The 14210-nt window shown below is 38.9% G+C and overlaps 3 protein-coding genes across 7 annotated transcripts in view; all 3 read right to left on the reverse strand.

Moving 5' to 3' along the window:
- Positions 1 to 3565, reverse strand: part of LOC141767390 (low-density lipoprotein receptor-related protein 8-like) — a 29333-nt gene extending 25768 nt beyond the window's left edge. Inside the window, exons 1-2 of one of the 2 annotated variants that reach the window (XM_074634641.1) lie at positions 2261 to 3565; positions 1675 to 1753 (exon numbers count right to left, since the gene is read on the reverse strand). In XM_074634641.1, coding sequence (XP_074490742.1) covers positions 1675 to 1735 — 61 coding nt within the window. In that variant the 5' untranslated portion in view covers positions 1736 to 1753; positions 2261 to 3565. Of the gene's footprint in view, positions 1 to 1674; positions 1829 to 2260 lie in introns of those variants that run through there. The other variant, XM_074634640.1, reaches the window with a different exon arrangement.
- A 293-nt stretch (positions 3566 to 3858) lies between these two features.
- ndufa7 (NADH:ubiquinone oxidoreductase subunit A7) lies at positions 3859 to 6710 on the reverse strand. The gene is made up of 4 exons (XM_074634650.1): positions 6593 to 6710; positions 6284 to 6333; positions 4894 to 5031; positions 3859 to 4077 (listed from the first exon to the last, which is right to left on the reverse strand). The coding sequence occupies exons 1-4, from the start codon at positions 6641 to 6643 to the stop codon at positions 3990 to 3992; spliced, it is 327 nt and encodes a 108-aa protein (XP_074490751.1). The 5' UTR covers positions 6644 to 6710; the 3' UTR covers positions 3859 to 3989.
- Positions 6711 to 8013: 1303 nt separating this feature from the next.
- Positions 8014 to 14210, reverse strand: part of mast3b (microtubule associated serine/threonine kinase 3b) — a 41395-nt gene continuing 35198 nt past the window's right edge. For all 4 annotated transcript variants that reach the window (XM_074634633.1, XM_074634632.1, XM_074634634.1 and 1 more), the window contains 4 exons: positions 13240 to 13362; positions 12985 to 13121; positions 12335 to 12519; positions 8014 to 12087 (listed from right to left, as the gene is read on the reverse strand). In XM_074634633.1, coding sequence (XP_074490734.1) covers positions 11000 to 12087; positions 12335 to 12519; positions 12985 to 13121; positions 13240 to 13362 — 1533 coding nt within the window. In that variant the 3' untranslated portion in view covers positions 8014 to 10999. The remainder of the gene's footprint in view (positions 12088 to 12334; positions 12520 to 12984; positions 13122 to 13239; positions 13363 to 14210) is intronic.

Here is a 14210-nt window from a genome sequence, read left to right on the forward strand (position 1 = left end):
GACAAATACCTGATATTTTCAGGTGGAATTTCATTTCATTCTCACTGTGCAATATCATTTCCCACTTTTGCAATTTTGTTAATAGTCTGTTTATTGTCAATACTGTATATACTGCTCCTATTTTTATACTTCCTTCTGTTTAAATGGTTCATATTTTGTTACACTTTGTTTAGCTCTTTTTTACTGTGTTAGCTGATGCATCTTGTTTTGTGCACTATCCCCTTTGCTGCTGTACACTGCAAATTTCCCCACTGCGGGACTAATAAAGGAATATCTTATCTTATTATTTTGTATGCTTTGATCTCCATCGAGATAAACAGCCTTAACTACTGTATACACTTGGACTCTGCATCTCTTCCTTTTTCTACTCTCTCACCGAGCACAACATAGCGTCCTGATCTGACACCCTGAGGCGATTGCTGCCACACCTACTGATCCATAGAACACACACATTCTCTCACACATACGTAACATACATGGTGACATAATGCCTACAAGGTAAGACTTAAGCTATTCCATATGGACAAAATAAAACCTTTTTTTCTCTTTAGTTTTGAGCTCTTCACCCGAATTACATCACATTTTCTATCATAAAAACACAAAATAATAAACAATGTCATTCCTATCAAATCAAAGTGTTTCTGTAAAGTAGTCATGCTGTAGAGAGCAATCATTCCTCTTATAGAGCTATAATGCTCAAACTTGGACTCATGGGACTGACACTTGCACAATTTCACTTACAAATGCATATTACATTTGCATATTTAGATATTAAAGTAGGTTTATATTTATAATTAATAAATTAAGAATATTTATATTTTATAATTTTTTTAATAGTCTGTTTATTGTCAATACTGTATATACTGCTCCTATTTTTATACTTCCTTCTATTTAAATGGTTCATATTTTGTTACACTTTGTTAAGCCCTTTTTTACTGTGTTAGCTGATGCATCTTGTTTTTTGCACTATCCCCTTTGCTGCTGTACACTGCAAATTTCCCCACAGCTGGACTAATAAATAAATATCTTATATATAATATATATTATATTATATATAATATATATTATAATATATATAATATATATAGTATATATTATAATATATATAATATAATATATATATATAATATATAATATATATATATATTATAATATATATATATGATCATGCTTTAGAGAATAATAATTTCTCTTATAGAGCTATAATGCTCAAACAAGGACTCATGGGGCTGACAGAGCTACACTGACACTTGCACAATTTTAAAAAAAAAATCAAATTTAGATATTAAAGTAGGTTCATATTATATATATGCATATACATTTGCAAATGCAGTTATGTAGCACTGCACTGCAGCGAAGGGGGTCTGCTAACATCCGGGATGCCCCCTCTTGTTTAATCTTTCTAGCTTTATTGACACATTTTGCACATATATTTCAGTCCAAATCTAATTGCATTATCTGGAGCAGAGTTTAGACAGGCTTCCTGTAACAATATATATTCGTTTAGCAACACTAAAAGTATGAAAACGTAGGAGTTTGTTTGTTTTGTAAACAGACTTCATTCATACTGACAGCAGGTTACTTTCCTCCCATATGGTCCCTCCTTCTAAAACAATACCTGTAAATACAAGCAGCTCTTTAACATCACATACACAAGTCATTTCAGCATCTTACCCCAGATATGACAGCAGGTTAGAGGCACTAGCAGCAGAAACAACCCTCCAAGGTGTCCCATGCTCGATGTCCTCCACGGCTGCATCGCACCGGCGCGGAAATATGACGCAATAAGTTGATTCTGTCAGTTGCGTGAAGGAAAAGTTGGTTGTTACGGTAACGGTCGTTACGGTAACGGTCGTTACGGTAACGGTGGATACCAGTTCTACTTTATAATCCATTAATAGTCACACAATTAAATTAATATCTGCTGTTTGTCATTTATTGTATTCAGTATTTTGTTTAATTGATGATGTGCAACATTTCTGTCTTAATGCACCTTTTTTTTTTTTTTTTAAATGACATGGATAATATTTTAAAATGAATTTTGTTTAGTTAAAAACACTTCCTAAACATCTCTTTCTGTTTTTATTGCGCAAATAAATTAATACACAAATGCTCCTCAATGTCAGTATGACCTTGAAACATTAGCTAACAGCATTCCCCTACTTTAAACAAGTCTTTTTCTAGTAGTAGTCTAAATATTTTACATTATATTTTACATAAATTCTTGGATATAAAACTCCTTTGTCCTAAAACTGCTCACCTTTTTAAGAGTGAAGTGTTGAGTGACTTGTCATCCAACAGCTTATATCAGTGCATATAAATGTTTGCACACCTACACAGGTGTTTCTAATCACGTGTTGATTACACCTCCTCTCAGGTTGAAGGTGAATAGCTGCATGTTGCTAAAGTCTTCCCACTTTAAACAGTCTTTGAGATGTCAGTGAAACATGCTCACACCCTGCTTACAAGAGCAACTCAAATCATCTGTGCAGGTGTCATGCAACACAAAAAAAAAACTTTGCTTTTCATTTTCAAAAGAAGTTTTTCAAGTATTCATATTTTCATGTTACATGTGTTACGGCTGCATGTGTTTCCTGCGCTTTTGTCCCTTTTCCCTTTCCAGTATCTCCGCCCAGGTGTGCTGCACTCCTCAACAAGGTGCCCAGATGTGCTGCATTTGCTTAACGAGGTTGGGAAGGAAGTGCTTAAAAGCTCCGGTGCCAGCAGCAGAAGAGGGAGGCTTCTGGTGTGGGGACTGCTGGTTCTGCTGCCTCTCAGTTTATGACTTGTTATATGTCTAAGTTAATAAATCCTATGGATTTTGAGAGTTTTAAAGGTGTCTTTTGTGGTTGGTTTGGGTCAGTGTTTAAGTGTTGTTCGCCCCAATAGGGCTGCCCAAGGGTGGGGCGTAACAAATGGGGTCAACATTTGGGGACAACAGCACAGGAAACACATACAGCCGTAACACATGGGACATAATCCAAACTCAAACTGACAGTCACAACACTTTAAAATGACAAGAAGCACTTTCTTTAATGGAAGCCTTGCCAGGTCCATCATAACAAACTTGGAGGCATTCATTTCTCACACCTGATGCTAGTTTTAAATTACAGATACTTAATATGCCAAATAAAAGGACATGAAGTTATACGAATGAGAGGCATGAGACGTCTTGCATTTCTACATGTAATGGCAGTTTACCACTAGTATCTATCTACACTGTCAGACAATTAAAGGGCAATTTTCATGTGATGCAATTGAAATTATTTTGTGGACGTTGAGGCTGGACTGTCTCATTTTGGAAGAGAGAGAGCAGGTTCAAGCCTAGCGTCTAGGTCAGGGGTCAGCAACCTTTACTATCAAAAGAGCCATTTTATGCAAAAAAAACTGTCTGGAGCCGCAAAACAGTTGAGCATTATGATGAAGGTAACACAACCTATAGTCTAAGTATATAATATATACTGTAAGTCTAATGCAGAGAGGGACTACTACGGAGTAATAGGGCCACATTGAGGGGGAAAAAAATCTGAGATTTCGAGAAAAAAGTCACAACTTCACGAGAAAAAACAAATAACTACTTTAAAATATTATGACTTTATTCTCGTAATATTACGACTTTATTCTCGAAATCTTTTTTTTTTTTTTTTTCCTGGTCTAGGCCCTCAGCTCTTTGGGCCTCAGCCCCTTGGAGGATCCAGCTGCTGCACTGGAACACATCTACGTAGTCCTCCCTGCGATCAGGCTCACAACGCACCCAGGATTTCCAAACTATCTCACATTGCGGCATATCTATTCACACAGTTCACACTGATGATTCAGAATCCATTTCACATTTGTTCAGTTAATGACCACAAGATCTTAAATAGAACACATTTTATTCACATTTTCTATAGTACAGGATACAACCAACACATGCAGTGGTCAGGTCTCTGCAGCAGGTTTGGATGGAGAAATTAGGTTGTTGATGCTGAGGGGGTTAATCCTCCTGTTCAGAGGTATGGCTGGTCTGTGGAGATCAGTGGCTCCTTATATGTAGCACCTGGGGTCACATGAAGCTTTGGGACTTCAGCAACTTGACTAGAAGAGATCAGAAGAGTCAAGAAAATACCACAAGAACTTAAACATTCACTACAAATATAATATTTCACTTATCAGGGGGTAAATAGAAGTAATCTAGTTCTATTATTATTATTAACTTCACACTTCAGCTGTAAGAGGTTACTGCTCACATTAGAAGACGTCAGATCAATACATAGCTCTGGCAGGTGTCAGCTGGATTAAAGTTTGTGTACTCCGCATATTTTACTGAAGCTACGCTTACTGCAACTATGGACATAACTGCATTAACATCATTTTATTATGATTGTTTACATGGGGCCCATATTACTCACATTACTGCCATAATTATGATGGCTTACTGCAGGTCAGAACAATACTTTTCTGTCATCAGTCTGTTGTTGGTTTCCCACAGTTCTCTCGTGAAAAAAGATAAATGCGCTCCATTGTACACGTCACTCAGCAAATATTTTTTATTTGGTCTGCTTTAATTTGTGCACTGTGAAACTGAACCAGACTAAATAAAAAACTATCGAATTCAAATATCTCATCCACATTGTCAAAATCATCTAAATATTCAGCCATGACATTGAAAATATTTTAGATAACACTAAGCTATGCTTTCTGTACTACACAACAAACTCTGCCCGTCTAACCCTCGCGTTTCCACCATGAATGTATTCCACCGTTGTCTTCTGGCAACACATCACATACACAAGCCAGATTTCAGAACGAGACTTCTCCTTGAGCGAGACTCTTTCCATAATAAGAGTAATGTCCTTATCAGGTTATAATCAAATAATTACTGTACATGCAAATGCATTGACAGTCATTTACCTGCCAGCAGTGAGAGCCTTATGAGAAGACATGATGACTGTGGCGGGTACTGACTCTCTGCGTCCATCTCTGGTGAAGTAGTAGTTAAAGGCATACTTGTGGCTGGGGCCTACTGGCAGTTTGGGTGGTGGCTGTGTCCTATAGAAAAAAACATTGTAAACAGAATGTAGCTGTATCTCTGCTGTGAAAACAGGTCTACTTAAAGCTGTGCACAAGTGAAAAGATGGACTTTAGTGCAAAGAATTTGCAGCGCCAGTACTTTCTCTCAGGTTGCATACGGATGATACAGGTTCTGCACTTTGCAAGGATTGTCAGGCCCCTAATTTATCACAATTTAACACTTGCATTTATTGCATATGTTATTTCAGGTAGTGATGAAATGATGAAATTGGATACGGGATGGTCAGTTCGAGTAATAGTTCCATGATTATTATCTTATTGGATGCTAAAACACTAAACGGTGTTTTAAGCCTTACAACGCATTCAGACGCATTTAATTAGATTGACTGGAACAGTACATGGTCTGCTAGCAGGTGCTGCTTGAGAGCCCAATTTCAAGGCACATAAATGCCAAAACTAGTCTACTTTTGGGCAAAAAAAAATGAATTAAATTCATTTTTGCTTTCAGACCCATGACCTTACATGGGTAGTAGAAAAATCAGGTGGCAAACCATCTGTTGACAGCACAGTGGACAACATTAAATGAGATTATTATTACGGTTATCTACAGGAGAATAAATATTTGAAAGCAATAACAATGCCGGAGAGCTTTCCTGCATTATATTCCATTAGCTAGATTTTGAATTATCATCTGCTGCCTGAATGTTGTGTTTTCCTTTAACATACATAAAGACATTTACACCATAAAGAGTTACCCTGCACTATACTCATTTTTAACAGTTTCTTCTGCACTATATTCACTTTTTTAATAGTCCTGTATCACAGCTGTTACCCTGCACTATATTCAGTTTTAACAGTTTTCTTCATCTCCTTGTATTTTTATATCTGGTATATTTTTTTTACTGCCTTTTTACTAACATGTTTTGCACTATGGAACTGTGATGCTGGAAACTTGAATTTCCCTCTGGATCAATAAAGTTACTATCTATCCATCTATCTATCTATCTATCTATCTACTGTATCTACTATATGTATCTATCTATCTACTGTATCTACTGTATCTACTGTATCTATCTATCTACTGTATCTATCTATCTACTGTATCTATCTATCTACTGTATCTATCTATCTATCTACTGTATCTACTGTATCTATCTATCTATCTACTGTATCTACTGTATCTATCTGTATATCTACTGTATCTATCTATCCATCTATCTAAATTGGTGCATACAAAATGAGCCTAATAGTTTCACAGGGTGAGTCTTACCTTTTTGCAATTTCCCCATATCTCAGCTGCAGTTTGGATTGCAGGTCGTGCTGAAAAAGAAACATAATTACTGAAAGTTGCAGATCAAAACATCAAAACATCAAAACATGAAAACACACTAGTTCCTCTTCTTCCTGCTAGCTACCATCCAGCTAACGTCAGCTAGCATCAGCAGCTTCTGCTGGTGTAATTAGTCCTGTTCCTACATCTGTTCTGCGAGAAACAACCCGGTGATACACTAATATAATATATAGTAACTCACAGTATGTCCTGGCTCGGGTATACAGTGTGTCTGTGGTTGTTTCTTACCCCTGAGAGGAAGTTTCTGAGCCTCTGGATGATTCTGGTCGCTGACGCCATGTCTGCTGTTGTGAAGGACACGGGTCTTCTTCTGTGGTGTTAAAGGGAGTTTCATCAGCACGTCACAGCGACACCTGGAGGCTTAACGGAGAACTGCAGCATTACAGATAGATAGATAGATAGATAGATAGATAGATAGATAGATAGATAGATAGATAGATAGATAGATAGTAACTTTATTAATCCAGAGGGAAATTCAAGTTTCCAGCATCACAGTTCCATAGTGCAAAACATGTAATTTAGTTTAGTAAAAAGGCAGTAAAAAAGTTGGTAATACAAAAAAATATACCAGATATAAAAATACACGATGAAGAAAAATGTTAAAACTGAATACAGTGCAGGTTAACAGCTGTGATACACGACTATTAAAAAAAGTCCTCCTTTGTGTACAGTAGACTCACAAATGAATGAAAATTCAATTATTTTGAATTATAATTATAATTACAGTGAGTTATGTATTAGTGCAGCATTTATTATAGTTCCTTACCTGATTAGAGATTTTAACCTTGCCATTATCTGAATTACATATGTTTACTGTAATGTCTGATAGTGTAAAATAAACTGGGAAAAAAAAGTTCGGAAACTTGTTTTCGGTCGATTATTTATCTGTTGTTACAATGCTAATTGGCCTTATGAGAAAACACTGTTTAGCATTGGCAGAGCATTTTGGCAAATTTTTCTTGGGCGCTACCCACATAATCAGCTGGGCTGCTCATCCCACAAATGCATGATCCTTACAAGTTCGACATCAGTGTGAAGGTAAATAAACAGGCTTTCCAACCATGTAAAATAACATGCCAATTAGCATTGTAACAACAGAGAAATAATCGACCAAACACAAGTTTCCGAACTTTTTTTCCCCAGTTTATATACGTGTAGGCCTTTTTCACGGAAGACATTTTGACATGTCACAGCAGGAAAAGCACAGGTGTAGATAATGAAATGAAGAACGGCTGAATTTCCATTCAGCTGCTTTCATTTCAGGTCCATGGTTTTGTGCATGCTGGCTCACTGTCACTCACTGAACACTTGAATACAACAGAGCCTATTTTTATAAAATGGTCAATATGTCCTGACAGTAGTGCATGAGACAGATAGAATTAGAGACTGGAAGTCTCTCCCTTCCTGTTCCCACTTTGTATTATGCTCCTTTGTACGCTTTTGTATTTGAGCTTGGAAAACATCTTTGAGATTATTGCTCTTTTGTCTAATTTTTACATCTTTTTAACTCTTCTATTTTTCTTTCTCTCTCTTTGTGGGCATGGGATATGTTATTTTTTGTTTACCTTGTTTGAGTATGCAAGAAAACTCCTACAAATAAAACAACTCTCTGTGTGGTATAAAGTACACAAAACACCAGCGGAGTCAGATTAAGGATGAGTCAAAGAGAAATACAAATTTTATTTGTCGCACAAGAAAACACAGTACAGGGCGACAACGCCGGTATACCATGCGATCAAGTAGTACAGATGTGTGCTTGTCTCATGCAGCATGCACTGAACGGAAGAGTCCACAGGAGAACACATGCACATGTACAACAGTTTGACCTGCCAGTTTGTTCTTTATGAGCAAGTTTAACACCAGCTGAGTCTTTGATGACCTCCAGTGGCTGAAGTTTTTTGATTTAACCAAACAGCTGTCACATCACTGTTAGGTTAGAGGTGCCAAACAGGCTTTCAGCCAGTAGAGATCAATCTAGCATTGCTTACATTTACATTCACATAAGGAACCAGGTTATTCGGAGATATCAGGTATACATGCACTGCAAAAAGTAGGACTGGCATATTTTATGTGTTTTGATGTATTCTTTAACTATGAAGCCTTTCTATAGCACAGATTAGAGTACAAGTTGTCCCTTACTGTGACACTTGTATCTGCTGTCTTAGTTTGTTTGACTTGTATCCTATTATTTTATTTATATAAACCTCTGCAGCAACTGGAATCTAGCTGTGTTAACCTGGTTTCCTCTCATCTCAAAGTCCAGTTAATAAAACAGAGTTTCTCCTTTACATGACACCAGTTATTTTCAAAAACCAGTTACTTAAGTGCATGTAAAAACACTAAATGCTTCTCAGCTTGGTGCTAAATTACTCTTTATGAACATTTTTAAAAGAACAAAAACAAAAACAGATATGTTACTTCTATGAGCGTTGTTTTCTTTCGTGGTATCAAAGAGGGTAGTTTCATCGTACAGTATACAGCCACAGGATAGAAAATGTTTGTACAGTACACAGCTTGTTTGTTCGTTGTAAACAATTCTGTCAGACTGCAAAAATAACTGAGCCATTCAGCGACAGAATCTCATCCTGTAAAAGAGAGGGATTTAAGTAACACATCAACAATTATGATGTTTTAGAAACAGAAGACAAAAGGATAAAATCGGTACAAAAGCCAGGTGCAGTCACTGACAAATAAGACAATAAACCTCAAAACTCGGGAAGTACATCCAGAATACTAACAGCCCATTCCCTCAAGTCGGACTTCCCAAAACCCCGGTGCCTCAATTAGTCATTGTGCATATCATGTCCTTCAACACATCTGGAATTAAACACATCCTTGTTATCAAAATATACATCAATATTTGTACAATACAAAGACATAAAACATTTGTTCAAAGGAGCCCTGGGTTTGGATTCAATGTAAGGGAGCCATTTACCTTTAACATTCACTTACAAAATTCATGGCAAAATACATTAGTGCACTTTTCCCCTCGATGTAAACATCACTACACAGTAAATTAAGCAGGAACAGGTCTTGTAGGCATGGTGTCTCTTACATGCTCATGTGAAAAAAACAAAGCTACTGTTTCAGGAAAAGATACTCCAAAAAATACACAAGGATCAAACGCTTTTCCAGGTACAAAATGTCTTGTTATTATAGGTAAGAAAAGGCCAAAAAACAAAATGTTTTAAACAAAAAAGATATTTCCCTTCAGGCTCTGAAGAAGACGTAGACTTCAATTTGGCTGCTCAATGTTTTTTTTTTCCTGCAAATCGCATGCTTTGAGTAGAAGTTATTACAGCGAGACGTAGAGCCATGCTGAATCTGTTTACAGATGACAAAAAGGTGAGCAGGAAAACACAAAAACTACATCTGAGATAACCTCTACCATATGGTATCACACTGAGTTTATATCGAGTAACAACAAAGGAGAGTGTGTCCTGTTGTGTAACATCCAGGACTTCTTCCTCAAATTCATTTTTCATGAGATGTTATGATTGCAATACCAGTGGAAAACAACGCATACTTAGAAACATCTTCATGTTGAGTTGAAATTGCAAACAACGAAAATGATTTTCAACGATATGGCTTAGAGGACACTGCACTCACTGACATAATGGCACATAATACCCTTTTGGAGTCGGCTTCATCATAACAGATTGTACTTTGAGTGTGAAATATAACCCTGCACTGACCGGTTCCACACTGTGCGACCATGAATTCACACTGCAAGGAACATGACAAACAAGTGAATGGAAGAACTTTTGTTTGTACAAATTTGACGAAGTTGTCAGAGACACATGGGTCACAGAAGAACTAATTTCTTTTATGTGTGTCTTCTGTCAGACAACCTTAATTCATCGCTGCTTCTTTCCCCACCAATGTGATTGTTTCATGAACAATAGCTATGTCTGACGAGTGCAAGGTGGAAGAATCCCAGCTGTGCAAAGCTTCTCAGTTTTGAGCAAATATCAAACTTGAGCAGTTTTTTTCCTACTTGCTAATTAGTGCTCGGTAGCTTTAACGTGTTCTTCTAGTTTGTAGTGTCGAAGCAAAGCCACAAAAAAAGAATAAATCTGTGTTGTAGTTGTATATTGTAGATACAACTCCTGACAATTGATGAGAAAATGACACATGAACCATGTTGCTCACAGTGTGAACCAAAGGTCATTCTTAGGTTTATGGAGATCTATATAATAGCAGTATTAAACTACTGGAAGCTGCACTGTTCAAATCTAAACTGACACTAAAAAAACAAAACTTCTCGTACCTTTTGGTCCTAATTATGCCTAGCTTTATCAAACTAATCTGTACTGAGACAATTTATTCAAAAAATAGACATTTATACAAAAAACAATCCAGTCAAAAGACAGAAAACCACATTTTATGGATACAAAAATGTAGAGCCTTGGCTATTAAACCAATGAGAACTTCCCACTTTCCCCATTACTAACTCATCGTGGTTTACAAATGTAATAAATAAGACCAGAATGTCTGCAATGCCTTCTGGCAAATATTTACAATTAAAAAATTCAAGTAAAATCTTCTCCCCTTTTCTCTCAGCCAGAGTTTGCAAATGAGTTTTGACTTGAAAGAAAAGATAAGAGCAGTTGAACTGAGTGCAGTGGTGAGTTGTCACTTTCTCAGATGCCCTTTTTGTGTTGTTTCTTCTCTGAACTCTGCACTCTTCTCTGTTGACGGTCCAACCTGAGGACCAGTGGAGGTGGTTTCTGCTGCCTGACTGCAGCTGTTGTCACTGAGAGGACGTCCCGCCTGTTGTGGCTGAGATGAAGTGACGGCCACCCCCGGCTCAGGCGTCTCGTTGGTCTCCTCTCCATCTGAACATGGCTCCCACTCATCCTGCTCGCTCTCTGTTGAGCCCTGCACGGCGATCTGGGGCACCAGTGTGAACTTCCTCACCACCGGCACTTCTAGCTCCACCTCCACGCTGCTTTGGGGTCGAGTGACCATCCAGGCCGTCCTGTGCTGCTGCTGTTGTGTTTGGGCTCCTGGAGCTGTGGCGGTCACTGTAACCGCGGTGCTGGTTTTCTCCTCTGGCTCGTCAAAGCTCACCTCCTGCACCGCCTCCTGTTTCTTAAAAGAGTCTCGCCGCTCTGACAGGTTGAGCTTTCGCATCACGACCAGCTGCTCCGATCGTTCAATACCAGAATCCCTCAGCCTCTGGCTGCCGATGTATCCCCCCGACCTGCTGAGATCGGCCCCAAAGTAGGAGCCTCCCCAGGTACCCTCTGCCTCCAAGTCACCCAGCAGGTCCCCCTCACAGTAAAACGGCACTTCCAGCGTGTGCCTGCGGGAGGTGTACGACTTCTTATCAGCATGATACACACCAGACAGCTTCTCAGCTGACTGTACCCTCTTCAGGAGAGGAGACCGAGGCGGCTCGGCACTGCGGGGTCGGACAATGTGTCTAACGATGGTGGGTGGGGACAGGGTTTTGCCGTGGAAGCCGTGAAAGGTTTTGGCGAAGCCTGACAGCGGAGAGGGAGAGCGCTGTGGAGAAAGAGGCTGGGTGGAGGATGAGGAGGAGTTGCAGGCCAAGGGCGAGGGGGGGATGTTGCTGGTCGACTTCCGGCGGCCCACCTTGGTGTAGCGCTGCGTGTTGAGTTTGGAGCCCAGGCCGTGGAGAGAGCTGGGCCGGATGTGTGCAGCGGGGGAACTGGGAGAGCTGGAGCAAGGAGATGTGCTCTGAGGAGAGTTATTGTCTGGGAAGCAGAGGTAAAACTGTTTGAAACATTGTACAACACAAGTTGCAGAAACCTCAATATTTTACCATATTTATGCACAACTAGTTCTCTAAAAGATGCTCACAATGGCACCATCTGTGGATGTTATGAGATTATAATGCATCTATAAAGCCTCTACTGAACCCTAGTTTTCAGATGTTAAGTCAAGAACCACAAGAACCATTTAATTTCCTCACGAACAAATCTGAGGACACACTGAGCTCACCCAAGGCCTGATGGTCGGGTGCGGGGCTCCGGCAGGGTGTGGAAGGGCCGGGGGAGAGGCTGTGTGTCGGGGAGCCTGGAAGACTCTCGCTGGAGGAAACGGAGTGGGTGAGACCTGAGTTGAAGCTGCGACTGCTGTGCATCACCGTGCTCTGCTTGGACAGCTTCTTCAAGATGCTTCGTCGCCTGGAGGAAGAAGAGCAAGAGTCAGATATGTGATATTGTGTGGTTCAGTGAGTTAAGTTTGGGGGTATTCTGATGGCCCCTTCAGAGTTTTTAGGCATCTCTGTTAGCATCACAACATCAACATGCATCTTGAATTAAAAAAATACATACTACTAATGTGTATATGTACATTTTTGGTAATACATTTTGTATATCTTTTTTAGAAGTAAAGTCCATAAAGCTTCACTGACATAAATGTTGAGGGGAAATATTCAGCAGTACAATAGAACAAACCATGCAGTGAATGTAATCAAAGTAATACTAAATTGTTACTTAACTTCACTTAAGAGTCTAACACTAGGGGGAGACAGAGCACCGACTTTTGCAGCTTAGTTTTTCTGCTGACATCCACCAGTTACCAACCTCACAAAGTAAACAAACGATGAGTAACACTGCAGAGCTGCAGGGAACAAGAGAAAACCAAACCTGTCATAGTTATCTCTCCTCTTGCTCTTCTTGCTGCGACGAGCCATCTTCCCTTTGTGTTTGGTCTTTCGAGCTGGACCCACTTTGATCGACGTGTTCTCGAGTGCTATGGTCTGAAGCGCCACCTTGGTGCCACTCTGCACATTTCATAGGGAGCACAGAATGATTCATTTGTGTTACAGACATAAAAAATGCATCTTAAACTAAAACTGAATATCAAACACAATGATAACCTGCGACAGTGAGATGCTGTACCTTCAGTAGCAGTTCTATCATCTCAGGGTGGACCAGGCCTTGGACAGACTCCCCGTTCACGTGGGTGATGAGGTCTCCAGTGTGGAGACCTGCCTGGTGAGCCGGGCTGCCCTCCTCCACACTCTGTTAAAACAGCAACACAGTGAGTGTGAGGAGAGGAGTACAATTTGAGTATTACATAACCACCTTTTTATACCTCTCTCTTCTGTCATCAGAGTAAAGCACATTACTCGACATGGACACATGACATTTGAAACGCATGAGAACTAGTTAAAGCCAGTGGTGGTACTCAGATCTTTTACTAAAGTAAAAGTAGTAATACCACATGTAAAAGTCATGCATTCAAAACTTTGCTTTACTAAAATTACAAAAGTATTAGCATCAAATATACTTAAAGTACCAAAAGTAAAAGTACTCAATATGCAGAATGGCCATTTTCAGAATAATGTATATTATATTATTGTATTATAATTATTGATGCATCATTTTAATATTTTTTTATACTGGCTAGCTTAATCTATCATAATATATCATTATTTATTTGTTGATTATGTTTTGCATGAAATCTGCAAAGTAACTAAAGTTATCAAATAAATGTAGTGGAGTAAAATGTACAATATTTCCCTCTAAAATGTAGTGGAGTATAAAGTAGCAGAAAATGGAAATATTCAAGTAAAGTACAAGTACCACAAAATTGTACCTAGGTACAGTACTTGAGTAAATGTTAGGGCTGTCAAAGTTAACACGATAATAACGCAACTTGCGATTTTAGGTTGTAGCAGGCTCAGTTTTAAAGTTAGAGTGAAGATACTGGTATAATATTAAACTAGAAAACCCAAGTCATCTATGTCATACTAGCTTGTCAGGAAAGAGGCTAAATAACGCTCCAAACGTACACTAAATGTTGGCGAGGAAAAACTGGCATGGCCATTTTCAAAGGGGTCCCTTGACTGCTGACCTCAAGATATGTG

The sequence above is a fragment of the Sebastes fasciatus genome, chromosome 5, assembly GCF_043250625.1.
Source record: "Sebastes fasciatus isolate fSebFas1 chromosome 5, fSebFas1.pri, whole genome shotgun sequence".
Classification (NCBI taxonomy): domain Eukaryota; kingdom Metazoa; phylum Chordata; class Actinopteri; order Perciformes; family Sebastidae; genus Sebastes; species Sebastes fasciatus.

Bases quoted from the DNA above. Each gene is read 5' to 3' on its own strand.
- ndufa7 (XM_074634650.1), bottom strand. From the start codon at position 6,643: ATGGCGTCAGCGACCAGAATCATCCAGAGGCTCAGAAACTTCCTCTCA. The intron at 6,334-6,592 runs GTAAGAAACAAC...TTTCTTTTTCAG, and splicing joins TCAGAAACTTCCTCTCAGGG to CACGACCTGCAATCCAAACT. The intron at 5,032-6,283 runs GTAAGACTCACC...TTTTTTCTATAG, and splicing joins TATGGGGAAATTGCAAAAAG to GACACAGCCACCACCCAAAC.